The sequence below is a fragment of the Coniophora puteana genome, assembly GCF_000271625.1.
Source record: "Coniophora puteana RWD-64-598 SS2 unplaced genomic scaffold CONPUscaffold_4, whole genome shotgun sequence".
In the NCBI taxonomy this organism is placed as follows: domain Eukaryota; kingdom Fungi; phylum Basidiomycota; class Agaricomycetes; order Boletales; family Coniophoraceae; genus Coniophora; species Coniophora puteana.
The window spans coordinates 2,033,912-2,061,652 of NW_006913056.1; the positions used below are offsets into that span (position 1 = coordinate 2,033,912).

The 27,741-nt window shown below is 56.6% G+C and overlaps 11 protein-coding genes across 11 annotated transcripts; 6 read left to right on the forward strand and 5 right to left on the reverse strand.

Annotated features, from left to right (window-relative positions):
* The first annotated feature begins 165 nt into the window (after window positions 1-165).
* On the forward strand, window positions 166-2,457 carry CONPUDRAFT_101922 (FMN-linked oxidoreductase). The gene is made up of 3 exons (XM_007768850.1): window positions 166-845; window positions 899-1,213; window positions 1,269-2,457. The coding sequence occupies exons 1-3, from the start codon at window positions 254-256 to the stop codon at window positions 1,913-1,915; spliced, it is 1,554 nt and encodes a 517-aa protein (XP_007767040.1). The 5' UTR covers window positions 166-253; the 3' UTR covers window positions 1,916-2,457.
* CONPUDRAFT_71816 (uncharacterized protein) lies at window positions 2,397-5,829 on the reverse strand (the record flags this gene model as incomplete). Its single annotated transcript, XM_007768272.1, has 3 exons — window positions 2,397-2,457; window positions 2,529-2,754; window positions 2,832-5,829. 3 exons carry the CDS (start codon window positions 5,827-5,829, stop codon window positions 2,397-2,399), a joined length of 3,285 nt encoding a protein of 1,094 aa, XP_007766462.1.
* A 15-nt stretch (window positions 5,830-5,844) lies between these two features.
* Window positions 5,845-6,152, reverse strand: CONPUDRAFT_30232 (uncharacterized protein; the record flags this gene model as incomplete). Its single annotated transcript, XM_007768089.1, has 2 exons — window positions 5,845-6,011; window positions 6,068-6,152. Coding segments are annotated over 2 exons (252 nt in total), but the record flags the coding sequence as incomplete, so codon positions are not given.
* A 267-nt stretch (window positions 6,153-6,419) lies between these two features.
* On the forward strand, window positions 6,420-7,916 carry CONPUDRAFT_152258 (uncharacterized protein; the record flags this gene model as incomplete). The annotated part of the gene is made up of 3 exons (XM_007768851.1): window positions 6,420-6,836; window positions 6,894-7,079; window positions 7,134-7,916. The coding sequence occupies 3 exons, from the start codon at window positions 6,420-6,422 to the stop codon at window positions 7,914-7,916; spliced, it is 1,386 nt and encodes a 461-aa protein (XP_007767041.1).
* Window positions 7,917-9,422: 1,506 nt separating this feature from the next.
* Window positions 9,423-13,147, forward strand: CONPUDRAFT_101927 (uncharacterized protein). The gene is made up of 3 exons (XM_007768852.1): window positions 9,423-9,881; window positions 9,938-10,203; window positions 10,259-13,147. Exons 1-3 carry the CDS (start codon window positions 9,669-9,671, stop codon window positions 12,747-12,749), a joined length of 2,970 nt encoding a protein of 989 aa, XP_007767042.1. The 5' UTR covers window positions 9,423-9,668; the 3' UTR covers window positions 12,750-13,147.
* Window positions 13,148-14,396: 1,249 nt separating this feature from the next.
* CONPUDRAFT_81251 (uncharacterized protein) lies at window positions 14,397-16,834 on the forward strand. Its single transcript, XM_007768360.1, has 4 exons — window positions 14,397-14,663; window positions 14,727-14,834; window positions 14,886-15,419; window positions 15,475-16,834. Exons 1-4 carry the CDS (start codon window positions 14,405-14,407, stop codon window positions 16,434-16,436), a joined length of 1,863 nt encoding a protein of 620 aa, XP_007766550.1. The 5' UTR covers window positions 14,397-14,404; the 3' UTR covers window positions 16,437-16,834.
* Window positions 16,835-16,921: 87 nt separating this feature from the next.
* Window positions 16,922-18,817, reverse strand: CONPUDRAFT_152261 (uncharacterized protein; the record flags this gene model as incomplete). Its single annotated transcript, XM_007768853.1, has 1 exon — window positions 16,922-18,817. One exon carries the CDS (start codon window positions 18,815-18,817, stop codon window positions 16,922-16,924), a length of 1,896 nt encoding a protein of 631 aa, XP_007767043.1.
* Window positions 18,818-19,741: 924 nt separating this feature from the next.
* CONPUDRAFT_81252 (uncharacterized protein) lies at window positions 19,742-21,845 on the forward strand. The gene is made up of 2 exons (XM_007768361.1): window positions 19,742-20,844; window positions 20,897-21,845. The coding sequence occupies exons 1-2, from the start codon at window positions 19,919-19,921 to the stop codon at window positions 21,027-21,029; spliced, it is 1,059 nt and encodes a 352-aa protein (XP_007766551.1). The 5' UTR covers window positions 19,742-19,918; the 3' UTR covers window positions 21,030-21,845.
* Window positions 21,846-23,060: 1,215 nt separating this feature from the next.
* Window positions 23,061-24,676, reverse strand: CONPUDRAFT_136334 (uncharacterized protein; the record flags this gene model as incomplete). The annotated part of the gene is made up of 2 exons (XM_007768854.1): window positions 23,061-24,389; window positions 24,470-24,676. The coding sequence occupies 2 exons, from the start codon at window positions 24,674-24,676 to the stop codon at window positions 23,061-23,063; spliced, it is 1,536 nt and encodes a 511-aa protein (XP_007767044.1).
* A 32-nt stretch (window positions 24,677-24,708) lies between these two features.
* On the forward strand, window positions 24,709-26,090 carry CONPUDRAFT_81253 (uncharacterized protein). The gene is made up of 3 exons (XM_007768362.1): window positions 24,709-24,889; window positions 24,961-25,484; window positions 25,545-26,090. Exon 3 carries the CDS (start codon window positions 25,834-25,836, stop codon window positions 26,011-26,013), a length of 180 nt encoding a protein of 59 aa, XP_007766552.1. The 5' UTR covers window positions 24,709-24,889; window positions 24,961-25,484; window positions 25,545-25,833; the 3' UTR covers window positions 26,014-26,090.
* Window positions 26,091-26,674: 584 nt separating this feature from the next.
* On the reverse strand, window positions 26,675-27,529 carry CONPUDRAFT_164211 (uncharacterized protein). The gene is made up of 3 exons (XM_007768855.1): window positions 27,449-27,529; window positions 27,254-27,389; window positions 26,675-27,180 (listed from the first exon to the last, which is right to left on the reverse strand). The coding sequence occupies exons 1-3, from the start codon at window positions 27,472-27,474 to the stop codon at window positions 27,007-27,009; spliced, it is 336 nt and encodes a 111-aa protein (XP_007767045.1). The 5' UTR covers window positions 27,475-27,529; the 3' UTR covers window positions 26,675-27,006.
* Window positions 27,530-27,741: the final 212 nt, after the last annotated feature.

Genomic DNA, 27,741 nt, shown 5'->3' on the forward strand with positions numbered 1-27,741 from the left:
TGACAACATATCGTCAAAACTTTCCCATTCGGTCCTTCCCCGGATTCCCCAAATGGTGCGTTGCACTTCGCCTCCAAAACATCCTCTCCACTTTACTACAACATGCCACACGATGAAAACAACAGTCTACCCAACCCGTTCTCTTCAGCCACCCTGCCCTGCGGACGACCAATGCGAAACAGGCTAGTCAAGGTCGGTCGCGGGACGAACTCACTCAAGTCTATCGAAAGGCCGTAACGAAACCCAGGTCGCAATGTATGAGCACCTCGCATCCTTCTCCGGCGGCCCACCAAATGACTACCATCTCGGCCTGTACTCGACATGGGCCGATTCATCGTCACCATGGGGCATGGTCATGACCGGGAACGTGCAGGTCGCTCGCGGACACCAGACGCTGGGGCGGGACATGCTCGTACCTGTTCAGTTAACAGACGACGCGGTAGCACCGTATGCGAGGCTTGCTCGCGCGATACACGGCTTGGACTCTGGGATATCCTCGACGGACGCCAACCCTGATGGTACCGGCAACGGAACCCTTGCTATCATGCAGCTGTCTCATGCTGGTCGACAGTCACCGAACATTATCGGAGGGCGAGGGTTCTTTGAGTCTCCATTATCCGCAAGTTCCATACGTGTTGGTACCTCGAAGCGTCGGCGCCAGTCAGGACATGCTTCCTACTTGCTAAACGATCTTATCGCCAACTTTTCTTACTGGCTCCTGTTCCAAAAGCCTCGCGAAATGAGCATCGCAGACATTGATGAACTCGTGCAGCAGTTTATTAACGGCGCCATCTTGGCGACGCGATCTGGTTTTGACGGCGTGCAGATTCATGCAGCACATGGCTGTAAGTCATAGAGCAATCCGGTTGGCAAACAACATGCTGAATATTCCTCATAGACTTACTTTCTCAGTTCCTGTCTTCCAAAACCAACAAGCGACACGATGCCTACTCAGCGTCCCCGGAAACCGTGCTCAATTTACTCCAAAGACTCGTCACTGGCATCCGCGCTGTCACTCCCAAAAACTTTATCCTCGGTATCAAGATCAATTCTGCAGATTACATGGACAGCGATGACGCTGGCACTCAAGGTCATTCCCAAAAAGAAGTCGAAGCGGAACAAGAAAAGCGTGCGTTGGATCATGTTCGAGCGTTGGCATCGTGGGGCACCTTGGATTTCATCGAAATCAGCGGTGGTGACTACGAGAATCCAGGTGAGCACTTCATACCTCCGTTCCCATATATTTTTCAGCGCTAACCAACATCCAGACTTCATGGAGTCCTCGCTACCCCCAACCAAGTCAAGACGACAAGCATTCTTCTCCAGCTTCTCACGCCTCGCCGTCCAGACCATAGCCTCTCTCCCCACCCCGCAACAACAAAGGCCCCTCATCCTCCTCACCGGCGGCCTGCGCACCCCCGCCGCGCTCTCCTCCGCGCTTACCGCCGGCCACGCAGACCTGCTCGGCATAGGCAGAGGCGCGATCCTCTGCCCGCACCTCCCCGCGCTCCTTGCATCCGGAGCAGCCGCAGCCGCAGAACCCGACCTGCCGCTCGGCCGCGACCCCGACCTGCGCACGGGCGCCTCCCCGCTCGAGAACGCCGTCTCTGCGCTGACGGCGAACGTGAAGCTCATCGGCGCCGGGTTCGACATGGCGTGGTACGTCGTGAATATCCGGCGGATGGCGCTAGCGGGGATGCGAGGGAGCAGAACCAACGGCACGAGTGAGAGCGACGACGAGCATGGTGCGGGGCGCGGGCAGATACCGGATTACGAGTTAAGCAGGATGGGAGCGCTGCTCGACATGTGGTGTTGGACAGCACCGGGTGACGACTGGGCATGGAAATTCTGGGCGACGGGTCTGGGATGTGCTGTTCTCTTGCTAGCTTTCGCCATGGTGTCATACGCACGCTAAATCATATTTTTTGTGATACTGGCCTTCTTCCGGTGGAAATATCACTTGCAATCGGACGAGACATTCATGGGGGAAAGGTATCGCATTTGTCATTTCCGTGAGTGTAATCCTACTTGAGAATATAAATACAGCGGGGTCGTCACAGCAATATATACAAAAGGCGAAAGTGAAACAGCACATAAAAAGCAGGGTGGATAAAGTAAGTCGTAGCTGTAGAGGCGAGTTAAAAAGTGGTATTCGTGAAGTAAAGGTTATAAGTGCCGAAAACAGTCAATCATAATGCGTAACAGTCATTCAAGAAGGTTGTCTAGTCCGAAACGCAAACAAATAATCGGTGGCAAAGATATCGGTACAAAGCCCTAAGCAACCGGGACCCCTGGTCATGAAAAAGAAAAGGAAGGAAGAGAAAAAGCGGAGTTGTGATCGATTGATCAACGGTGTATCCAAAATAAATAAAAAGGAATATCATATGCAAGGTCGTTCAAACAGTGATCGTAAGTGTGCCTGGTTTGTCTGCCGAGGTCGAAGTCTTAAAGCCGAATCTGCACAAACAAAATAAAGCGTCGGTATCTCCACACCCTCGGAAACTTAGGGTCAAAAAAAAACGACGTACGCCCCCATCGCACCAGCGATACCGTCGCGCACGCGCGCATTCTTGCCCTTGAGCTCCTTCTTCGTATTCGCGATGACGACCTCGACGGGCACCGGGCCCGCGTCGTCCCGCGCGAGCAGGGCGCTCGCCGCCTCGCGCATGACGTGGTTGATGAGCTCCGGCATGTTGTCCTTTTCCTCTTTTGTGACCGTGAGCGATGCGGCAGACGCGATGAGCGGCGGGACGTCTGCAAATAAAGGCAAAAGAAACCACAGGGTCAGCACAACTATTATAATGTCAATGATAATGAAGATGACAACGCACCCGAGAAATGCCTCTTCGTGATCCTGCTCGTCAGCACCCCGATCCGGCCCTGCGTCTCCTCGAGCTTCATCCGCGCGTCCTGTGCCTCCTTGTCCTTCCCCGCCTGCTGGAGGCTGTCAATCTCCTCCTCCAGCCGCATCAGCTCGGGCTTCTGCAGCGCGATCACGTTCTCGAGGAACTTGACGCGGTGCTCCTCCGCTTTGACCTGCTCGGACGTGAGCACCGTCGGCTCAGGCTCTGGTTCGGGCTCTGGCTCTGATTCATATTCAGGTTCAGGGTCCAGCTGAGGCTCCGGTGCCGCCGCCTCCTCCTCCTCCGCCTCCGCCTCCATCTCTGCCTCCGGCGTTGACTCTGGCTCCTGCTCAAGCGCCGGCGCCGGCTCTCCCCCGTCATCCACAGGCGGCGCATCCCACGGCGCATCGCCGAGCCCAGACGCATCGTCCACACCCGCGAACTCCTGGAAGGGCGGCGGGGGCGTTCTCGGCGCCGCACTGCCGAGGCCGAACGGGTCGAGCGAAGCCACGCGTTCAGGAGGAATCGCCACCGTCGGGCGACCGGCCTCGTTCTTCTCGTTCTTCCCCTTCTCGTTCTCGATCTCCTTTTCATTCTGCTTGGCCATCCGCCTCTCCGCCTCTACTTCCGCCTGCTTCGCGTCCCCGGCAGTATACCCAGTAGCCTCGTTCCACATATCGTCGAATGGAGTTTTGCTGATCGACCCCGCCTTGGACAGCGGCCGTTTTTCAGGCACAGATACAGGCGGAGTGGGCACCGGCGTCGACGGTCTCGATCCGACCTTATTCTGCGCCTGCGCCTTGCCCGCAGGCGTCGACGACCTAGTAGCTCCCCCTCCACCCGCCGCCTGCGCATTCTCCTTCTCCTCCTGAGCAGGCGTCGACGGCCTCACTCCAGCTCCAATCGTAGTCTGCGCCTTCTTCGCCTTGGCACCACCTACTGGTGTCGACGGCCGGACCGCGCCAATCGTAGATTGGGCCTTTTCCTTCTCGTCCTTGCCCTTGGCATTGACGTTGGCATTGGCACCTGCCGGCGTCGACGGCCGCGACCCGAGAACCTTGCTTTGCGCCTTCTCTGCTTTTGCACCAGTCGTAACCGGCGTCGACGGCCGGGACGTAGCCACAGGCGTGGGCGTAGCAGCAGGAACAGGCGTAGCAACAGGAACGGGCGTAGCCGACTTCCTGAATGCAAAGAGCGCCGCAGCGGCCTCGAGAATGGGCGTCTCCTTCCGCGACGGGGCCTGCGACGACGCGATCGACCGCTGGGCCACCGATATCGGGCGGACGGGCGTAGGAGCCGCGACGGGCACTGGTACTGGTGTTGGTGCAGGTGGTGGTGCCGGTTCCTCCGCTTTTGGAGGCAGAAACGGGGCGGGAGGCTCGGGAGGAGGTGCGGGTGGTTCTTCCTCCTGCTCTAATTGCTCCTGCTCCTGCTCCTGCTCTTGTTCCGGCTCGAGCTCCTGCTCGGGTTCAGATGCAGGTTCAGGCTGTTCAAGCTCAACTTCGACTTCGGGTTCGGGTTCAGGTTCGGACTCAGGCTCAGGAGGCGGCGGCATCGGCTCCTGCACCTTGGGCGCGTCCGCGCGCATCGCCATCGAATCACGAAACACGTTCGTGCTCGACGGGCGACTCTGGCTCTGTCCCGGACCCGAGCTCGACCCCGGACTCTGGCTCTGGTTCTGCGACCCCTCGCGCACCCTGCTGTACCGACTAGCGGGGCTCAGCCCCGACGAGGGCGAAGCGGACACCGGGATCTTGGTCTTGGCGTTAGCGTTAGCGTTGATCATGTGCATGAGATGCGCCGGGGGCCTCGACGGGCGGAAGTCGAGCTCGGACGAGGTCTTGTGCCGCCGCGCCGTCGCCGCGGAGGGTATGCGCGATTCGGGAGGGGGGATGTGGATTGGTTTCTGCGGGAGGACGGTTTGGGGCTTGGCGAGGAGGGCGGCGGGCTCCATGTCGTCTGGGATCTGGGGGACGATGGACATGCGTGGGGTGGGGATGTTATCGGCGTCGTCGGGCTGGGCACCGAGTTCTGCGGGATTGGGAAGGGAGTGGGGTTCGGGTTCTTCGGGGGGAGGCTGCGCGGTAGGGGTAGCGATTTCGACGGGTGGTGTGGGTTCGGCGGGGATGGTGGGTGTCTCTTTGCGTGCGGGTTTTTTCAGGCGTGCTTCGATCGCGTCGGTGAGCATGGCGGCACCAGCGCCAAGAGCGGCGACGCCGGCCGTGGCAAACCAGCTTGGTTGTTGTGGCTTCGCTGGTGGTCGCTCAGTGCGTTCAGCCCGTTCAACATGTCTCCTCTCAGTCCTCTCAACCTTTTCGACCCTCTCAGGCCCCTCAACCCTTTCAGTCTGCTCTGCCCGTGCAGCCCGCTCTGCCCTCTCAAGCCGCTCCAGACGCTCCAGACGTTCAAGACGCTCCAAACGCTCAAGGCGTTCAAGACGCTCAAGCAGCTCGTCCCGTTCAGTCCGCTCCACCCGCTCGGCACGGCCAGCACGCTCCACCCGCTCAGCGCGTTCAGCGCGTTCGATGCGTTGACTGATGCTGCTATCTGGGGATGGGGAGTGCGGCACGTCGAGGTACTCGAGCTCTGCGTCGACAGCAGTTGGAATGATAGCCGGCGAAGGCCGTGGAGATATGACGACCTGTGCGCGCTCGCGGAGGTAGGAGAACTCGGAAGTAGGTTCCGAGGTGATACCCTCTGCGCGGCGATGCGAAGACGGCCTCGGTCTGCTTGGGATCGAACGAGGTGACTGGGCGGGTGCGACGCGAGTGCTGCGTGGGGTGGAGGAAGCGGCAGCGGCGGCGGAAGAGGGTGTTCGCCGGTGGGGGAGGAAGACGCTCATGCTGGGGAGATCGTTCTTGATTGCGATCTTGGGCATGCTGGGCATGCGCACCATGCGGACTGCTCGTCGGATCGGGCGGGACGCGCGGCGCAGGCTACGGTAGAGGTCCTTGAGGCCTGTCTGGCGGTATACGGTGGGGAGCATATCGGCGATGAGCCAGCCGAGGGCAGTCCATATGAGGGTGAGGGCGGCGCGGGGGGTGGATCGGGTGAAGAGGAAATCTGCGAGGACTCTGACCGAGGTGCCGAGGTACGGGTCTACTGAGCGGGGTGCCTGGCTTATGAAATGGTGGAGGACGAAGCCTTCCCAGAGACCGACGAGGACGCCTGGGGAGCACGCGAGAGTGAGCGCGATCACGGGGTGAGAAATAAAAGTGGCTGACCTCCGACGCGTCCGTTGTGGTTTGTGGCAATGTCGATGATGAGGCGGAGAGCGAGGCCTGCACCGATTGCGAGGAGGCCGTCCATGAGCCTGACGCTGCCTGCTGCAACGCCTGGCGAGGACGACGACGACGATGAGCGGTGGGAGGCCAGTATGGGGTGTTCGAGGTGACGGTCCTAAGCTAACAATGGACCGTCGACCGGCCATCAGGAGTACAAACAACGGTTTGTTTGTCGCCCTCTATTGGCTCCCACCTTTCCTCACCCCGCCCTCCTCACCCGTCGGCCCCCCGCACCAACGTTCCCCCCCTCGAACACTACGCTCTTTTCTATTCGCTCATTAATTCAATTGTCATGTCTCGTCACGCTTTCAACAATGGTCGCTCTGGGGGATTACATCGAAGGGCTGCAAATTTAAACAAAATTGATCCCCGTTTCTCCCCCACTGCCTCCTACCCAGGCGCAACCTTTGGCTTGATCCCCATCCCCGGTCAAGATGATCCCACCACCAAACCTGAAGCCGCCTCCCCAACCCCCGACCCGAAGGCGACATCTTCTGCCTCGACGCCGGATGCCTCAAAGTCTGTCACCCCAGCGACTTCGGCTGCATTGACTACGCCCGCGACGACCTCAGCATCAGCTGCCCAAACCTCGTCTGCGTCGGCAGCTTCTTCCTCGTCTATCCCGGCCACTACCTCGTCGGCCAGCTCGACTACTCAGGCATCGACCTCAGTCAGCGTTGCTACCGGTGCCCCGACCACTTCAATTGCTGTTCGTTTACTTTCTGCTCGTGCGAGATTTTACTTGCTCATTTCGCTCCTCCCGTAGGTCGTCACCCCCAATCCCACAGTTGCATCTCCCACCGGCTTGAACCTTCAACCGTCCTCGACCATCTCCTCTCCTTCTGCCACCTCTACCAGCACCTCATCAGTCCACACCAGCACTGTCATTGGTGGAGTCGTCGGCGGTCTCGCCGCGCTTGCTCTCATCGGCTTTGTTGTCATGAGGATCATAGTACGCTCCACCTTACTCTAAAATTTCTCGCTTACTTACGACCCTGCGTCTTAGCGTCGCTCCCGCAAAGATGACGATGACGACGAGTTCAACCCGAACCAGTTCAGGCGGCAGTCGGTCATGCTCATGGATGACCCCCCGCCGCCGGTGCCGCCTCTCCCGCCGATGCCGCCGATGCCGTCCATGTACAACAACCCTCGCCCGCCCAACATGGTCGAGCGGCACATGAACGCGTCGCCTGCGCTCGCCCAGCAGCAGGCATACGGCCAACAGAACTTTTACGGCAGCTTCCCGTCATCTGGCCTGTCCTTCCTCCCCGGCGACGTCGTCTCGCACCCCGGCTCGCCCGCCCCGCCGCCGCCTGCCGCGTACAACCAACACCCTATGGCTCTCGGTGACTTCGCAGATGCGGCGGGTATCGCGCGGCAGCCCTCGAACGCCACGGCGGGCTACGCCGTCCAGCGCCGCCCGTCGAACGCCAATGCCGCGTTCGGCGCGCCCGCCGCTGTCACGGAGCAGCACTACCTCGACCTGAACCGGTCGAGCGTGTCGCCGTACCAGGAGAAGCAGTACGCCGAGATCTCGCGCCATCTTAGCAGCTCGGGCCAGGGCCAGGGCATGCGCTCGCCCCCAGCCCCGCAGTCTGCTGCGTATGTGCACCCGATCCCGGAGGAGTATGCTGATCTGCCGAGTCCGTTTGAGGATGCGCATGCGGCTAAGAGTGCCAATGCGGCGGCGGCGGCGCCTGCTCCTGCTGCCCATCCCCAGAAGGAGGAGCCGCGCCCCGTGTCGACGTACACTATGTACGATGAGGGTGATGCGTACGGGGGCATGTAAATGTGCATGTCCAACTCCCTACATCATCAAGTTATCCGCGCTGCTGGACTGCCCTTGGTAGATGGCGACCCGGGCTGGTCCAGCGTCGCCGTTGTTGCACGTATTGTTCATTGTAACTTGCTATTTTGACGTGCCTCAGATCTTTGTTCTTGTTCAACTCTTTCTTCCGCGCTGCGCTGCGTCGTCACTCCCCGCTTGCTTGCGCGTTGACCGCCCATCGGGCACCATCCTTTCGCCATCATCGCCACCTTCCTCTCCGCCTTGTCCCCTCCACCCTTCCTCTGCTCCTGCCTACCGTCCGGCTAACGAGCCTCCTCTCGTCAATACCCCGATGACGTCGCGCGCCATGTCTGATTACTTTTTTTATTTCCGTTCTGCTTCCTTGTTCTTGTACCACTTGTGCCCCCGACGCCAGCCCGATTCGATACCCCCCTCGTGTCCGTCTGCTATACCTCTGCGTCGTCTCGTCTCGTATGTTCAGAATTTCATACCCACTGCCGAGCTACTTCTCTTGTCGATTTTGCGTGTTTCTGCGTTGCGTGCGACGTTGATACTTGTCACCGTTGTAGCATACGTAGCAATGATATACGCACCGGGCGCGCGTGCTGGCTTCTTTTCCCGTTTTCATTGCCTTTTTTATTTGATATTTGATATTTTCGACGAGTTCACGCGTGCTTTGGATTCTTGATCCTGATGTGCTTGCAGCATCTAGATTCTTTGCGATGCCGTTACGTTATTTTTTCAAGAGTTTGTTGAGTATGTTGGGTGGTTTGGGGTGGCGCCCGTTTCTAGTGCAGTTGCGTGGTCATCTGCGAATGAAATATAAGATATTTATTGCTTCTAGTGTTATCACCCGCCTCTGGTAGTAATGTGGTACGCTAGTAATCAGAACTATCAAGAATCTTCTGTGAGGTGGCCTAGATGTTAGCTGTGTCGTGATTTTCTTTCGACTACCTTGTGCTGATTATTGGTCGCCATCCTCGACTTACAAGGACAGCGAGGACTGAATTACTTATCCCCTAAAGCTGTAGGTAAACAACGGATCTCGGCGAGTAGGGCCGGTGGGTGCTGTGCGGTCTGCTACGTCAAGGTACGCGTGGGTCTGCATTTCTCGTCAGAGTTGTCAGGCAGAGTATAATAAGACGCTGTGGATGGGGGAGTAGCCGCGGGAATAAAAGCAAGCGCCGACTCCGCTACGACTTCCTGATATGGGCATCTAATTGTCCCTCGCCTTAAGCAAGAACAATGACCGACGCGAACAAGAGACAATTGCCTGTATGCGTATTGTCCTCATAAGCCTCATGTCTCGTGAACAGCAGGGGTCCGCCTTCCCCCGGGTCTTACTGCGCCCTTTTTCTTCCTTTTCTTTCTCTCTTTTGCTCGTCGTCGCTCGACGTCGACTCGGACGTCCTCCTACTCACCCATAGACCTTCATTTTAGCCGTCGCAGGCCGACCACTCATTTGCACATACACACCCAATGTCCTTCCCCATCTCACGTCCGACTCGCTCCCTCTCCCCCCCACCCGTATACGACGCCCGCTCCGCATCGACAACGACACTCACGCCCTACCTGCGCCTCCCGCACCTCCTCTCGCTCACATGGCTCGCATACCCGCTCCTCTCCCTCATCTTCGTCATCTTCCGGCTCCAGCTCTCCTCCGCGTCCGCGCAGACCGCCACCGCGAACGCCAAGGCCGACCTGCTGTCCGCGTGCGCGGCGGCAGAGAAGGCGGCGACGGACGCGGCGAGCATGCCGCGCTACATGGCGATCGCGACGAACCAGCAGTTCGCGGACGCCGCGAACGGGACGATGAACGGCGCGCGCGCGGCGCTCGTGCTCGCGCTCACGTGCATGGAGGCGATCATCAATTTCTTGATCGATATTTACCGCTCCACGTTTTTGTGTTTTCTCGATCTCGTTGTGTCGGGCGGGTTGTCGCTTTTGATCAGCGCTGTTCAGGAGGTGTGCGAACTTTTTTAAAACCGTCGCGTGCTGTGGTGCTGAGCAAACGCGCGCAGGTCCAAAGCTTTCTGCAGAACACTATTAATGGCATCGTCTCTGGCCTCGTGAGCGATGCCAACTCGGTGAACTCGGCCATCCAGAGCGCTGTGAACGCGGTCAACAAGGTTAACCCGTTCGGGAACATCAATGCGCCTCAGTTCAACACGTCGTCCCTCAGCCAGCTTCAGAATATCACGATCCCCAACGACTTTGAGAATGCGCTTATCAAGTTGAACAGCTCGCTTCCGACTTTGTCGTCGATCAAGGATGCCATTCAGGGCTTGTGAGTTGTCTTGCTCATACTTGTGTGTCGTGTCTAATGATGCAACTGTTTATAGGGTGGATACCCCCTTCGAGGCAGTCAAGCAGGATATCAACAACACGTTTGCCAACCTCACGTTCGACCCCACCCTATTTCCCATTCCTCAACAAAATACCATTACGTTCTGCGATAGCTTGGACACGTCCTCGGTGGACAACCTTGGACAGGATTTGCTCAAAGCGGCCGAGATCGGCACCATCATCCTCGCTGTCGCGGCCCTCGTGCTTCTTGCAGGTTTCTCTGTCCTGGAGTGGTACAAGTGGCGCTGCCTCCAGTTCCACCTATCCAACACCCGTGAAGCCTGGGCTTCTGACCCCACCGTCGATCGGTCGGGTCCGGACCAGGCTGTCCCAACTGTAGTCATGACCAACCACAACCTCCTCATGCTCCAAGTCGACGCGCAGCACCCGATGCTGACGCGCATGGCCAACTTCCTCGCCGCCCTGCTGCATCTCAGCCGGTCGCAGCACATCCACCTCCGCTGGTTCCTGCACTACATCTTCCACCCGCCCGCGCTTGCGTGCTTCCTCATCGGCTTCTTCGGCATCCTCTCCGTCGAACTGCAGCTGCTCGCTGTCGGCCCGCTCGAGGCCAAGTACTCGGCGCAGACGGCGCAGACGGTGAACGACCTCTCGAGCACGATCGCGGCGCAGATGAACGCGAGCATGTACAACCAGTCGTCCGTGTACGCCAGCGGGATCAACCTCCAGGTCGCGAGCGTGCAGAACACGATCAACCAAGGCGTGTTCGGGTGGGTGAACGGCACGACGACGACGCTGAACGCGACGCTGAACAGCTTCTACGCGGACGTGACGGGCGCGGTGACGAGCGTGTTCAACGGCACGATCCTCGAGAACCCCGCGCTGGACTTTGTGAACTGTCTGATCGGGAGCAAGGTCGAGGCGCTCGAGGACGCGCTCACGTTTCTGAACGAGAACCTGAACGTCGATCTGCCGCGCGTGAACGAGAGCGTGCTCGTGCTCTCGCCCGCGGACGTGAACGAGGTCACCCAGCCGATCACGGCGGCTGCTATCGGCGGCGGCGACGGCTCGAGCTCGGGCGGCGTGATCGCGCGGCTCGTGGCGACGTACGTCGACTCGCTGCTCAAGGAGCGTATCATGTTCGCCGTGTTTCTCGGCCTGTGGGGCGTCGTCGTCGTCATGGGCCTCGCTGTCGTCTTCTGGCACTCGTACGCGCGCGACTGGGTCGAGGCCTATAAGCGGCGCCGGTGGCAGCGCGAGCAGCGGGACGGGATCGATGCGTTCGAGCCGGCGGCGTACGGGTATCATGGTGCGGGCGAGCGGGCGACGCTGGTGGCTGAGAAGCCTGATGCGGAGAAGGGCGAGAAGGGGCGGGATGATGTGCAGCTGCGTTCGTTCGCGCCTGTGCTCGATGAGTCTCCGCAGCAGCAGCAGCAGCAGCGGTCTGGTGGGTTTAGCCTGGGCCGGAGTCTTACCAAGCTCAGGATGGGCCCGTTGACGCCCAAGACGCCCAAGCAGCACCCGCTTGAGAACATGAATCCCGCGTTTGAGAAGAGCTGGGATAGCTTCCACCGCCAGGACACGGAGGCGCAGGCTAACGCCTTGCGGGATAACGAGGGGGCCTCGGGGTCCAAGTGGTTTCAGAGCATCGGTCGGAGGATGCGGGACAGCGAGATTCCAAAGGACTACAGCTTCAAGGACGAAGCGGCGCCTCCCAAGTCCGTGCCCAAGTCCAAGTGGCTCGGCGGTCTCTTCGGGAGGAAGACCACGGCCGACAGCGACGAGTCGTTCGGCGACTCCACCCCCGCCCCCTCTCCTGACACCGGCAGCGCGAGGTCGTCGCCCCGCGGCCGCCCCAACCTGCGGATCTCGACAGGAAAGGCGTCCGGTATGAGGTCAAACGAGAACCTTCCCGACATCGAGGTGCACTCACCCACGTCGACACTGCGCGACCTCGGCCCTGGCCCTGAGCCGCTGCCTGTTGAGAACCTCAAGTCCGCGTGGTCGGTCTCGCCCACGTCCGCGCAGGAGCAGCCTCAGCCGCCGACCCGCCGCATGCCCCCGCCGCCTCCCCGGCTCCCGCTGATCCAGACGCAACCCCAGACGCTCCAGTTCGCGGACACACCAGGCCACAAGTTCCCTGTACCCCTGCACCACGGCTTCGCGCACAACCCCGAGCCACCCACACCGCCCGCGCACAAATTCTATCCCGCCGCCGTGCGTACGCACCTCGCACCCCCGCCCGCAATTCCGCCATCGCAGTTACATCTGAGCACGGTGGCGAGCTCGCGCAAGCCGACGATCGTGTCGCTGTCGCCGGATCGCGGGCCGCGGTCGGAGAGCACGACGCCCGTGACGCGGCTGCTCACGACGCAGCATGCGCGCAAGTCGAGCGGGGCGGTGGATCCGTTCGCGACTCCGTTTGACGACACGCACGCTGTTTCATCGGGCACGGGCGCGTCGCCGACGACGCCGTCGGCGCGGAAGCGGGTGACGAATCCGTTCGCTGGGGGGTGGGCTGTGTGAGTCCTGAGCTTGAAGCATGCTTTTAAGGTTTCTTCTTGTTGTTCTCTTTGTCTGTTGCTTGCTTAGTGGCTGGACTGGACTGGATCGGAACACTCACAGTTGACGACGACACGCACGACGAACCTTTGCCTTGATATATACCTTACTGACGCCGGCACGCCACACTAATCCAACGAACCGTTACCCCCCTCTCCGCCTTTCCCTTCCAACCCTTTCTGTTGCCGCTTCTGCTCACATATATTGCTAGTATACCTCGCATTTATACCTCTTACGACCACCTTCAACGTTACATATATCCATTTACACTTGCACGTACGCATACATGCACCCACACGTTTTACTGTATTTCTACTACAACCCTGGACCGGTATCTGTTAGCTTCTACCCTTGCCGCGCAGGGGACGATGGTGTAGCACTTTGGCCTGTTTGATTGATAGTTCTGTCTTGTATTTGAGCTGAATACATGTGCTTTTGGAACTACATGATCTCTTTCGAGTCTTGGTTGACGCTGGACGCTGGACATGGTTGACATTGACAAGACGTTGCTGGAGAAGACTTGGGATGTGAGCTGGATAACACGCTCGGATTCGGAGGACCGGGCCTTTGACTACCTCAGATTCGGACCACCGGACCTAAACTGATTTCAAAACTTGGTATGGTATGCTACAGAACGAAACGGCCGAGGAGAAGGTGCATAACGATGTCGAGTCGGACCGATACCCCGCCTTCGAATTCACTGCGCTCAAATCGAGACGTAGTTGGTACTCTGGCATATATACATACCGACGCAAAACGCGCGCGCTTGACCGGTGCGACACGGTCATTTAGCGCGTCACGGCAAGCGCCGAACCGGGCTTCCATCAGACTCAAACCTTGCACAAACGGAAAATGGATTCTCTCTTTCCACTTTCATCCTCTGCCCTCTTTCGTTCGCGGCTCGGAAGTTTCGGTCGTGGCAGTATAGTTGAATTCCAGAATCAAACTTAACCTCCGCGGAATACCCACTCTGGCGCTTCTTACGGGGTGCAGAGCTCGAGAAACCTTGGGCAAATATTGAAGTCTTCGAATCGTCATCTAGACTTGGCCTGCAGCTGGGGAGGACTTCAGATACTTTGGGGCAGCGGCTGTAATTCATACTCTATGGACAACGTTGTGCCTTACGTGTAAGAGGTACCCTCGAAGGCAGAACCACCTGCATCATGTGCTCCAGACTCAGCGTGTGGGGTATCTGCGACATGACCTAGTCTCAGATCTCTACCTTCTCGGTGCCTCTGGGGCCAATCAGGACATTCAGATTCAGGAGGAATGGCCGTTGACCTCATTTCGGACCGCTCGTGCCCCGATGTGTCCTTGCAAATGGAATCCCACTTCCTTGTTGATTGCACTTGGCTCTCCGCGGGACTTCTTGGATGAGGATCTGTTTAAATTTCCAGCAGGTCTCGCTCTGACGGCTCCTTAACCAACGCCGCCGCCCTCTCTTCGCTTCGCCGTTGGCCCCTGCGCCACTCAAGATCCTCCGCCCTTGCTCGCGTCGCCCGCACGCTCACGCTCTTTTCTCTCCGTCGGTCCTTTCTCTTTTCCATCACATCGCGCTCTTTCTCCCCCCATCGCTGTCTTCGATAATGGCCCCAATGGCGCCAACGCTGTCGACCTACATGTCCGAGTCCTCCGACTTTGTTCCTACTCTGATCCTTTTCCCTGCCCTCTCGCTGGTTCTCCTCGTTCTGACCATCGGCCTCATCTTCGTCACGGTTCGCGCTCCCCGCCCCTCTAGAGACAGCGTGGTCCTTCTCCTCCTAGCGTCCATGGCCATCTTGTCGGGGTTGATCGCAGGATTTGGTATCCAAGAGGCATTGCACGCTCAATCTGAAGGGCACACGCACCAAGTGCTCGCCGCTCTCTTAGAGAGTTATGGTGAGTAATTATGCCATTATGTGCACTGGGGTAAGATCAAATTACTTACGTCTTCATTAATAGCTTCTGTGTGCATGATGTACATGCTTGCCAAGTACTTCCCGCAGTCCCTGGCTGGGCGAAGCACCATGCGACTGGTGTATGCGCTTTGGGGAATTGTCATTCTAGTTTGTAAGTTTGCAGCTCATTATCGGCGACGCAGATGCTTATCCCCGCATTTAGCCTTCGCGGCCTCCGTGGTCTCGGTTTACTCATATGAGGTGGTTTCCCCCGTACTTGCCCCGGCTCTGGCACTGGTGGCATGTTGCATCCCTATGCCACTTATCATCGGCATACTTCTGAACAGTCAAGGCATACACCTCATGGGACACAAGTCGGATTTGACTTGCTTTCCCGCTCGCTCGGAGACTCCCTGCCATGGCGCTTGTCCGTGTCTGGACTGCCGTCGTAGTGATCAGCCCCTTGAAGCCGATAATGGCCTCAAGCAGATTGTTAGGAAGGCCGCAGCTCTGTTGATAATTCAAAGCGCCGCTCTGGTGTACGCTGTCATACGCCTCGGCTTTGTGGTGGTTAGCTCTCGACAGCCCTACTATCGCAGTCGTTATGATCCCGTGTCTCACCAGGGTAACGGTCAGGATGCGCCTCAGTCGTTTGACTACAACGCTCTGCAGGTATCTTCTTCCATCAAAGGCTTGTTCGTTGCCCATTCTGTATTCCTGTTCTTGTATGTCGCTGGCATTTTGGTGGCAATACACGGTGAGTCTTTCGGATTCCATCCTTCGCTATGCCTTTGACTGAACGACGATGTTAGCTATGGCTCAAAACCACACACGTTCAATTGGAGTAAGGCAGAGCCCTCGAATCAACAAGCAAGCCATCTCACCCCCACGAAGCATTGATCCGGCCGACTTTCTGACTCTGCGTGACCCTTTTGCGTCGCCCCCGCCTTTATCTCCCCGATCGATTCGAAGTGCATCTACCGAGTGGACTGAAGCTCTACCCGCATATCCCAGTGGCGCGACCCTTCAATCCACGTTCCGTGTACCTAGAACGTCCTCCGAACGCCGCATCACCTTCGATACCCTCTCCCAGACCTCAAAGGGGCGTCAAGGCAAGAAGCAACGAAGCAAGCAAGGTTCTCTGCGTTCTCGTTTCACCTCACAAGTAACAGCTGCCTCAATAATCCCGGCCGCAAAGACAAAGGAGCGCGTGCCGTTCGATGCAGGTGAAGCGCTTCTCACGCAGATGCTCCTTCAGTCTTTGGACCTTGAAGCTGGGCGACAACGTCGAGTCAAATTCCCCGCTCGTCATGCTCATCGCCCGACAAAGCACTCTGACGGTCTTCGTGGACTGTCTTCTCCTTCCGTACCCGAGATGTCTATGGCTCAGATTCAAGTTCCAAAGCGGGTGCACTACTCGTCAACACCGCCTGCGTTATGCTCTCGGTGGAGTTCGAGCACGGGTTCTATGGCTTCAACAGACCTGATGACTCTGAACTCTAGCCATGACACTTGCTCGAGCTCTTTCGTGACCATCTCCATTGAAGGACGTCGTTCGACCGACTCGGAAAAGACTGAACGTCCGTCGACTGCGTTAGAAGATCGCCCTCCGACGCCATTGGAACCTTGCCCCTCCACCTTATTGGAGACACGCACCCGAGTATCCTTGGGGCAGCGCCCTCCCACTCCGCTTGACCCAACGCGTCCGCAAACATTGTTTTCTCACCTCGCGATTCAAAACAGGCCCATCTCAATCACCGAAGAAGAAATGTAGACTTGCTCTCGATCCATGCAGCTATACCCACTCAGCGATCACCCATTTTCAAGCATGCCCACGTGGCATTTGTACAATATTGTAACAACATCCTCAGTCGTCGGATCTCGCTTTCGTCTCGCATTCTCTCTGCTCTGTTGTTCTAGATGGCTTGGCGATTCACCACTGGTCGCCATCCAACACCCATCGCCTCCGTTTTCACCACTCGCTTCGTTGCCACCGTCTGTCGCTACCCATTAAACTTAGCATTATTGTTATTATTCAAGGTACACTTTACGTTTAGCCTTCTTATTCGGTCAGTCTTTCGTTTCAAACATTTTTGACAGCAAGCACCCTCTCTCACTGATAGATCTTCGAGTCTTCACATGTATTCTTTATACCTTTGCCTTAGACCCTCCATGATACCAGTCTTTTTCTTTGCCGCAGGTAGTCACTGTATGTACTCTACGTGATCAAATCCAGAGATCCTGTTGAATAACATTTTTTCATTCGTCTGAGCTATCGGATATGACCGTCACTTCGTCTTCCCACCTCTCGATGTGGTCCCAGTCGAGGTCGACGACGAGCCCTTTGAGCGACGCCCAGTCGTACATGGCAAAGTTCCAGCACTTGCGCAGTTCCAGCTTGTCAAGGAGGGAGTTGTATTGTCGACGTTGCGCGATGCACGCCGCGAGCGCGGGCATGTCGCCGATGTTGAGGCCGGACTCGGCTCCGAAGTAGACGCGGGAGAGAGAGAGTTTGCGTAGGGACGGTGCGGCTATGACCATGTCGCCGTTGCTGTTTCCGTCGTTCTCATTCAGTCCGTCGATGGTGGGGTCGTCAGCGGCGGCTCGGGGCAGCAGAGGCAGCGTGAGCGTCTCTACGTCGACGTGGGACGCGCGGAGGGTCTCGAGCGAGTGTAGGCGCACGAGGAGCGGGGCATAGCATGGGCCGGGCAGTCCGCCGCCGCCGCCGTCACCGTTGCCGCTGAGCTCGGCGTGTGTGACTGCGCCGAGGTCCACTGCAGATGCGGCTGCGGCGATGAGCTCGGGGGCGGTTGAGGGTGGGGAGTCGTATGTGAGGCGGAGGAGGGCTGAGTCGGTGGGGAGGGTGAGGACGGGAGGGATGGCGGAGGTGGTGGGTGGGTGGTTTGGGGAGTTGGAATTGAGGTCGGAGGATGGATCGGGGTTGGGGGAGGAGGGGGGCCAGCTGGTGTAGATGAGGCGGGTGCAGCGCTGTGATGTGCTGCCGAAGGAGAGGCGGGATGGGCTGTGGGAGTATGGCGACGGGGGCGGGCTTGTCTGCGAGTGCGACTCGGAGGGGTGGGTATCTGAGTCGTGGTTTAGGGTGGCGATGATGGGCTGCAGGGCGGCGAAGTCCTGTTTGGGGGAGCCGACGTGTGTGCAGTGGAGGCTTAGGTGTTCGAGCGGCTGGGTGAGGCGGAGGATGGAGAAGACGGAGGCGGCGTCGGTGACGCTGCCGTGAATGTGGAGACGTGATAGCCGGGGGAGTTTCACTGAGATCGCGCGGGTGTGGTTTTGGGGGGGAGAGGTGGGGGGTGAGACTTGTGATAAGAAGTCTTCGAGGATGAGGTCTTCGAGCGCAGGCATGCGGGAGAGCGTCTCGGCCAGAGCGTCAATACTTGGACGCAGGGCAGGGGCAATGTCGGATATGCAGAGGTGTGTGAGGTTTGTGAGCAATGGCGAGTTCCAGTCGATGTTGCATTTGTACAGGCTAAGCCTTCGAAGACGGGGTGTCGCGCCTAGGAAGAGCTGCATAGGGACGTGATAGGCGTAGTTCGACACGTGGAAGCCATTATGCGACGATTTCAGAAGTAGCGACTCGAGCGTGGGCGCTGCGGCGCGGACGTTGTTTAGCAGCTGTTCCAAGAGCTCCTTGGACGGCACCATGAGCGTGAGCTCACGCGTTTGGGCGATGTGGGCGAGGGCAGTCTTCACACTCCCGGACGGGCCCCAGAGGACGCTTGCACTTGCACTCGCAGCAGCCCGTATGATGAGCGGTGCGCTCTTCGCCCTCATGAGGAACTCATTTGTCCACCGCCGATGGAAGCAGGGCAGCTGGCTCCACAGCGTCGGATGGTCCAGTGCTACCGAGCGCCAGAACCGACACACGTAGGTGGCGCTGATCCATGAGAGACATGGACTGCTGCATACGTGAACCGGAGAGTAGCGTGCAGAGCCATGGGAGGTGTCGGCGCATGCTTGAAATATTGCCGCTAGGATTTCTGAAGGGAGCTTCGAGATGGCGACGAGGGAGTTGCGGCGATTGCGGAGGACGGAGGCATAGCTGGTGAGCATGGCCAATTCGGTGTCGATGTCCTCGATGCTCCGTGTTGCTAGAGACCGCTGTGAGTAGTCAAAGGTGGGAGGACCTTCCTCCATGACTGGCTTGTAGAACGCGTTAAATACTTGATGTGACGAAGGTAAAGATAGGCCCCTTGCCATCAAGTTCGCGGCGCAGAACCTAAACTGTAACTTCAAGGGGAATCGATGAGACGGCCGACAAGGCGAGCGGATCGGTAGGAGTAGGCGGGGCCCGCCGTGTCAAATGTTTACCTGCAAGGTCCCAGAGTAGTGGAGGAGTCTTGAGGTGAGGTGATACTCGGAGGTTGCTTAAGCTAGGATGGTGGGCAGATCGTGGAAAGCGTGGTAATTAGGGGGCATATGCCTCTATTGTCAGAAGCAAATGCACGGGCAAACAAACGCGTCGCGTCAACCTGAAAGTCACTTTGGAGAAACTGGCTCCCATGGCCTCCGCAACTTGGACCCAGGACCATGGGATGCCGAGCACGCCAAGCTTACCGGGATCTCGGTGAGCTGAGGAGGGAGTGTATGGCCCAAGATAATCCTTAGCTTGTTACCACATTGAAGGGTTGAAACGAATCACGATCATCTCTGGAGGCTCAAAGAAGACCACGATACTTCTGGAGTGAATAAGATGTGTCAATCGGACGACTGCGTAGTCATCCAGTTTGACTTACAATGCAGTATGGGTGCTGCGCAATCCTGGGGGCTGCGGACACACGAGGACACAATGGCCCAAACTTAGCCTTTCTCTTTGGGCATTTTGAATGGGATGAGAATATTGAAGAAAAAGTGGACGTCTACGTGTGCGAGTTATCTCATGCACAAGTCTCGATATTAAATAACCCCATAACCCAATGAGCAATGAGCGTGGATGTCAAAGTGTTCTGGCAAATGCCGAGTTCGGCAGTGCAGTATTTGCCAGTATTTGTGCGTGGCTGTGTTTCTAGGTGTATACGTGGCGCGAGTGCGGGCAACGTGTCCTTTGCTGCTTTTCCGCTGGCCACGTCCATCCCTTGCGCTTCCTCAAGATATGCGCAGCTGCTTCGACTCATAAATCCTTTTATCTGGTCCTATTAGAACCTTATCCTTCTTTTGTCCTCCTACCACCACCTCGCCTCGTCACCACCCACGTAATATCTACTCCTCGCACGACTTTCAACGACCATACGTGTTCCAATGTCGACAGCACACCAACAAGCTGGGTTCGTCGACCCCGCTTCCCTCTCCCTGCCCTCCGCGGCAGCTTCCCCTTCCTCCCTCAAGAGGTATTCATCTGTCGAGCCAGAGAGAGACGACTCTCCAGAGCCTTCAACTTCGACAGAGCCCCCTCGCAAACGTCCCCGCTCCGCAGTCACCCCGGAGGAGCGCAAGGAGGCCCGTGCTCACCGTAACCGGATAGCAGCACAGAACTCCAGGGACCGCCGTAAAGCCCAGTTTTCGTACCTTGAACGCAGAGTAACAGAGCTCGAGGAGGAGAACAGACGCCTCCGCGCCGGCATTCCCGCGCCGCCCGAAGCTCCTACTTCAGACAGCGACGGTGACTGTGAACGCAAGTCGGAAGACGACCGACGGGAACAAGAGAACCAAGAGCTCAGAGAGCGCATACGGTCTCTCGAGAAGGGCTACGAGGCTGTTGTCAAGGCGCTAGCCGCCCAAGGCACAGTCAACGCCACCTCATCAGGCGCTGGCCCTTCATCATCATCATCTGCCCCCCTTTTGTCTTCCGCCCCATCCCCCGCCCCTTCACAGCCGATCCATGCCGCTCCGTCTCCCGCATCCTCAGCGGACCCGAGCTCTCTCCTTAGCTCGGCGGCTTCACTGTCCCCGACGCACACCAACTCTACGCTCGTGGACAGTCCCTCGGTGTTCCCCAAGGACTCCTTCGACTTCTCTCTCTCCCCCGTCTTCACGCTCAACACGATCAATGACACGACGACCTCTCCCCTTGGATCAGACCTCTCTCAATCCCATGCTCCTGCTCGCCATCTAGCACGGATGGCGACCACTAATGCACATGTATTAGTGCCCCAGCAGCGGGTGGGCAGCACGCGGCTTGCATTGAGTCGGCCTCTGGGTCAGAGTTGCTCGGCCGTCAGTTTGAGGTTTGTCATTTTCTTTCCGCTCGCTTTCGTTGGTGCTCAATGTTTTCTTTAGCATGAAGACGAAGCAGCGTCAGATGCAGCCATCACGCAGCTGTTCGCTGAAATACTCGCGTCGCCGCCGAGTGGCGCTAGCGCACTTCCTGGCGATGGCCTTGCGTCATCGCCTGCGCTCACGGAGACAGTGAAGCCTGGCCTGACTGAGACGTCGACGGCCGGCAAGGACAGCGCCACTGGCGCTGGCCTGGGACTGCAGATGAGCCCCTCGGACTGGGTGGATCAAGTTCGCGCTGAAATGGAGATGGAGCAACTTCTTGGGATGCTGCCGGACGTCTCGTCCGTGGACGTCGACATGAAACTAGAAGGTCTCTTTGACATGGACACCGACATCAATACTTCACTGGAACAAGGCCTTACTGGGTGGGACAGCATCGGCGTTTTCTAAATCTAGAGCCTGCTGGTCCCATGATCATACCCCCTTCGACACCTTCTAAAACTATCGTCGCGTCAAGCACGTCGGCTTGTAAACCTATCCCAAGAAGCTCTCATAATCATCTCATCGCGGACTTATAATCATCTATTTAGCGAATCAGTCTCCGGCTTGTACATCACCTCTCCTAATCGTCGTCTCATCTTGCTTGGTTTTCTCTTTCTCTCTACTTTTTTCTTTGGCACTGTCTACTTTGTTATCGTTTCCTGCCATCAGTCTTTTACGAGCTTCTCCCTTTCCTTCGTTGTTGTTCCCATTTCCTCATCCTTTCGGATCATCTGGTCTTTTTCATGTACCTGGTGGACGTGTATCGATGCTGTCTCCTGCACAGTTCCATCTGTTTCTCCCCTTCACTGGGTTGATGAAATAGGGGAGCATGTGTAGTGAGCGCTCGATGTGCCGAAGCAAGGTACTTAGGTGGGACGGATATCCTGGGCGGGGTTGTGGTACTTTAGCGTAGTGAATCGTAGGCTTACATAGTCAGATTGGAGTGACGAATGCATTGTTTTCTGTGCTCATGTTGTTTGAGTGTGAGGTCAAGCGATGAAGGGTGTCTTAGAACCAAATGTGCCATCTGCATGTACGGGGAGGGACTCAGCCTCTAAGCGTTCCTAGCCTTGTTCCTAGCGCCTTTCTGACTTGCACTGATTGATCATTTCATCTCATGCTCCAGAATACCCGTTCATTAACCTGTTCTCTGCTTAGCGTGAACTTTACCACCACACCAAAGACAGCACGATAGTGTGCCACGTCGGATTGAATGCAAAATCTCGGGCAAAGTACTAACGAATTGATGTTCTGCTGGCCATGCATTCACTCGGAATTGTTAGCTATTGACCCGATCATTATCTTCAGACGCGAAAATCGAAGGGTTCCTGGCCTTAGAGCTCAGAGCTTCGAACTCAATACAATGGCTGTTGGATACGGATTCAGTGCACGTTGGTCGTCTTTGCCACTGATTCAGACAGATTCAGCCCGCCATGTGGGCCCTCGGAGCCTTATCCGTCCCAGTGAATCTGAGTCGAGTCCTCATCTGTCCTCATGTGCGCCCATCGCTGCATCGTGGTCGAAGTGACACCGGTCCATGTGCTTTCGAGGCATGCGTCTTGCAACGTCCTCGGAGGCAAGTCGGATCGCTCGCAGCTGCGGATGCAGCGATTTGATTCCTCCTGACCGGTGAGGGCCGGTGACATGTACAGTATGTGCAGTGATCGGCCCGGACGTTGTGTGTGTACTGTGCATAGCAACCAGATAATCAACGTCGTCGAGGTGTCGAGGTCGGCAAAGGTTGGCAACGCCGACGTCGGCCCCCCAGGTCGGTCCCGGTTAGAAAGTCAGACTCTCGGACCGTATCCACATGGTTTATCAGATAACCACACCATGGCCTCGACATGGCTTGGAGTCAGTGCTTACTCTGTTCACCGGCACTATGAGGACTTGCCTATCACGGTGAGTACACTAGGAGGATGCTGTATCCCTGCTTGCAGCTGTGGCGGGAAATGCATTGTGGCTTGAGTACTTCCAGCAAGAACGGGTGAATCCTCGTCCCACTCGTTAATAGGTGCAATCAGTGTGAAAGTGCTCCTGTTCAATTACACCGTCACTAAGAGTAATCGGGTACCGGTTAGCAGTCCACTAGAGCGAAAGCATTCCCACAGGAATCTATGTCATTGACTGGGTGACGTTGGACAAGCGTACTAGCAACAGTAAACAGACTCATCGACGATGCTTACTTTTGAATGCAGTTGCTGTCCAAAGCGGTCATAAGTAGTTTCAGAATGCACTGCTTTAGATTAGGTAACAGCTGTCTAAGAAGGAAAAATGAGGGTAGCAAAGTGTCGTCAAGCTGTAAGTGTGTGATGCGATAGTTTGTGGGTAAATCAAGGTACTTTGAGTTATGCAGTATGCTGTCGGGTTCGTTGGTTTCCATGTTAATCTTTATCAGGAACTCGGACAATCTGGGCAAGATTCGGAGAACATCTATCAACATCGTGACGTTCAACACAAACGGATTTATGCAGAGCATTTCGAGGCACGGCCAGTGGGGAAGGAGGTCGAGCAGTGCTTCGCGCGCTCCGGCGAGAATTGGGGTTTGTGTGTATTCGAGGGACAGCCGCGTCAGGTTCCCGAAACGTGTGAATGGCATGAGGTCTTCATAGTTGACTGGAGACCAATGCAGATGCTCCTCTTCGGTGAGTCCAGCACAGGGATTCTCGATAGAGATATCTGTAAGATACTGTGACGATACGCAGTGTGCTAGCGCGGAGGAGAACTCTGACATGCGTGAACCTGGAGAATATGGCCATGTCACGTTCAACCTGAGTCTGTGAAGATGAGGCAGGGGGATATTGCGCTGGACGTGGCTAGAAGCTGAGTTGGTTAACCTCCTCAGAGCTTGCGAAGCTACTCCATAAGCATCCGCCTCAAGTATCAAAGACGGTGGAATCCGATAACATGAAGCCTCGACAGAAAGCCACGTGAAGTGATCGGAGAGGAGTAATATTGTCAACTGGTCGAACCTGGTGAGAGTAGCGAAGCGTTCTAACATTCGATGGTTCACGGTCCCGACATCAACTACGCGGAGATGCTTGAGTTGACAAACGCACACGACCAGCTCAGGAGTTGGCTCGACGTCCAATTCATCTGGCAGGGTTTGAGAGAGATAGTCTTTATGACCAAGGTCAATGACGAGCGTCTCTAGAAAGGGGTAGTGCTCGGCTAACTTGGGGAACTCTTGATAGAATTCAGGAAACGCCCCACAAGGGTGCAGGAGATGAAGATGGAGGAGGCGACTGCCAAGCAACATCGATCTCACCATAGAGAGTACCACGGAATCGGGTCTGGAGAGCCGCAGCATTTGGAGCTTTGGGAAAAGAGTACCAGGGCATATAGTCTTTTCCGATAGCGCGCGACATATACATCTTGAGCTCAAGACATTTTGGTACCGACCTGAAGCATGGAGGTACCACTCGTCGCCCAGAACGTGGAGACTGCGTACACGCGAAGTGTATTCCGATAGTATCTCCCAGTCGTTTGGCCCCAACTCGCGCTGAAAGCCCTATGTCATGTAGATTTTATAAATGGGAACATCAGCAATGGACACCCTAGACTGAGAGAACAGTACAAGACTCTATTTACCCAGTAACCTCGAGGTTCCACAGGCAATGCGCTCTCAGGTAAGCATTGCACAAGGTTGGAAAAGTCGTCGATCTCCTCATACAACGCGTCAAGGGCTGGGTCCTGAAACAACTTGCACACCCTGGCAAGTCTAGTGAGAGACCTATCATCATCAATCCAGTGTACGATCTGGAGTATTACGTCAAGAATACGAAGACAACGGTGCATAACAGTGAGCTGTTTGATTGAACATTGTTGGTGGTAGTAGGTGAGATAAGGAAGGTGGCGGCTTGAACATGACGATGAGACGCCAGAACGTGGGAATCATCCGCCCTCGTGCCAACATCAACTGTAACTTTCACGGAAACGGGAAATCCATCCACGACATAACTTACACATCTCCGCCTCGGCCATAAAAATGCCAACAATCCTGACGCGCCACTATCGTACGACCCCGAGTCAGTTGCCATGCATCTTTCATGGGCGCTCTTCGGCGCAACGGCGGCACTCACTCTACTGGGGATCAACAGAAGACTCGGAATAAGTATGTACTTTTTAGTCTCTGTTCTTTCTTTCGGTGTTTTGACTGCTTCCCTAGCAGGTGGACCGAGGCACACAAAACCGAACGCAGCGGAGCTATTTTTTCTTCTTTGAAACGGGGACGGAGGAACTTTCGTGTGGGTGTATTCGGAGTGAATACAGCAGCGGCGGGCACGGAGGCGAGCAAAGGCCAGCTCGGCGAAGGCCGTGTTTCTGAACGTCAGCGCACGCGCCGGGCGCCAATGGGTGCTACGCAGCTAGCTACTCTCGGCGCGCTGGGTTGAGTCGCCGTGACCTAGGGTCGTCGAGGAAGAGAGGCGGAGAATGGAGAATCTGCGCGCCTCCACCGGCCGATGACGACGGGCGCGTACACTTCTGGTTGGGCTGGGTGTTCCATCTAACTCTTCCAAGAGTGTATATGCGTCACAATAGTTGCCTCTATAGCACGGCGGAGTCACAGCGGCTCGTGGGCGCCCATGTACAGTCAATAGATTTCCTAGTCAGCCGTTGAGTCATCATCATGCAAGGGTATGTCAGCCAGAGGCTTACGCCTTACATGAAAATTCCCAGATATCTTGGCTCGCAACCCAAAACGCCCAGCTTCGTCGACCCAGCCTTTCCGTCCTGGGAGGGCGCAGCCAGCGATATGTGCCCGAGTCTGAGTCCGAGGCCGGGCCCGAGGTATGGGCCAACAGTATGTACAGTTACAGCGAATGGCTTACCCCGCAGCATTGAACCAGCTATGCTGTATCTGGTTGACTTGACTTGACTTTGATTCGGCCTAGTGACTGCATGTCAAACTGTCAATGCTGTGGTGATCTGCACAAACCCCCTGGAGAAACAAGATGCTCAGAAGTCAGAACCTGATCTACGTTGTATCTGCTGGGGTGGCAGTATACTTATCTCGGGGCCTCGGCTGGCTGCTCTCAAGGGACGCAAGCGGGCGAACATACCTCAACATACAGACTGGCACCGAGCAGACATGGAGAGTCAATGTAGCAGGATATGGAGCGAGGGACCCGTGATTGACATGAGCGCCGATTAGCGTCTGCGGCGAGATGTCAACATCATCGCGGCCGTTGTGGGTAACGTTGCAGTAGCCTGCTGTGATCCACTGTGATACGCGATGAGTACTCCAGTCCTCATGCGGGGAAGGAACGCATCGGTTGAGAGGGGCTGAAAAGTCGTGTATGAGCGCTGAGCGCTGAACAGTTGTACATCGAATGTTGAATATTAATTAATCTTCCCATGATCCTTCGTGACTGGGGAGTGCCTTCCCGGACCTGAACTTACGATCTCCGTGTGAGCGAGGGTGCGGACCACGGTCATGCGTGAGCGAGCCTCTCTCTCGTTAGATCATCAATGTCGTCGATGCTTATCATAAAGCGGCGCGCCGCGATGTACACACATGCCTGAAAATATGAGATAGAAGACTTAGGAAGGAGGGGATAAGGCCGATGTGAGTGGAGTTGCGAGCGCAGGGCAAGATAGGTCGAGGTAAAGTCGTGCCTGCGGAGCGTGGTAGGGCGTGAGACGATGATGTCTCAATGCAACTGTGCTCTCCGCCTGGATGTGTCTGATCTCATTAATGTCATCGTTTTCTTGTGATATTCTGAGTTTGATTTTATGCTTCCAGCCGTTCGCGGCATGTTCGACGCGCGGATGATTGGCAGATCATGTTCTTTCGGATAGTGCATATATGCGTCCGGTTGGCGGAGGATTCGATGAGACATGGAATCCTGCCAGTTCCTTGGTACAGGATGAAACTCTGGAAATAGATGTGATCGGGCATCAAACATATCAACGCAGCAAGGTGAAGCCACAAGATGAAATTCGAAACGGAAAGCAGGATCCACAACTATTACTGGGCACCTAGGTGTACGGAGTGGCTGCTACAACTAAATGGCATCCGAGTCGGCCAACATTTTCATCCGCTCCTTTTGATGCGGACACGTCGGAGAAGGGCACAAACGCGCTAGAAGGACCCGTCTGACGGCCCACATGTAAACGAAGCGCATTTATTTCATCTCTTCATCTTCGTCCTCATCGTCATCACCGGCCTTGAGGCCGGCCTTCTCGAGCGCGGCGGTAGAAGTGTAATCCACGCGGACACCCCGAGTTCGCCGGCCCTGGGGGAGAATGGCAGAGGGATCAAGCTCGGAGGTGTCGTCTTCCTCTTCCTCCTCTTCCTCCTAATGTAGAGTGTTAACACGAGTGAGCACGGAGGTGCATAAGGCGAAACCTAGCACAGAATGCACTACGTACCTCTTCTTCCTCGTCGTCATCTTCCTCTTCCTCCTCTTCCTCTTCCACCTCCATAGAGACGTCGGCGGAGGCAGGCTCCTTGGATTTGCCCTTGCCCTTGTCGGGAGAGTTGGTCACAGAAGTGTTGCCAGTGGCGCTACAGTATTCGTAAATTAGCTATGCAAAGCTTCATACATCCATGAGGAAGTTCATTACGTCGGGTCACCTGCGGCGTTAGACATAGTTCGCGATGGTTCAGGAAAGGTGAAGTGAAGGCGGGGGACGAGGACGCGGTTGAAGATGGAGAAGGAAGACGCGTTGGCGATGTTTGCGTGTATTGACGCGCTGGTTCGGTTTCGGCTGCGGTAAAATTGAGACGGAGCTAAAAGCAAAAAACAAAAAACTGCGCCGAGATTTGCTTACGTCAGTAGGGCGCGCCGCGTGAGAGGATCGGGCCGAGGAGTACGGGGGATGGAGGAGCGATGGGGCGGGGGAATTTAAGAAGCGTG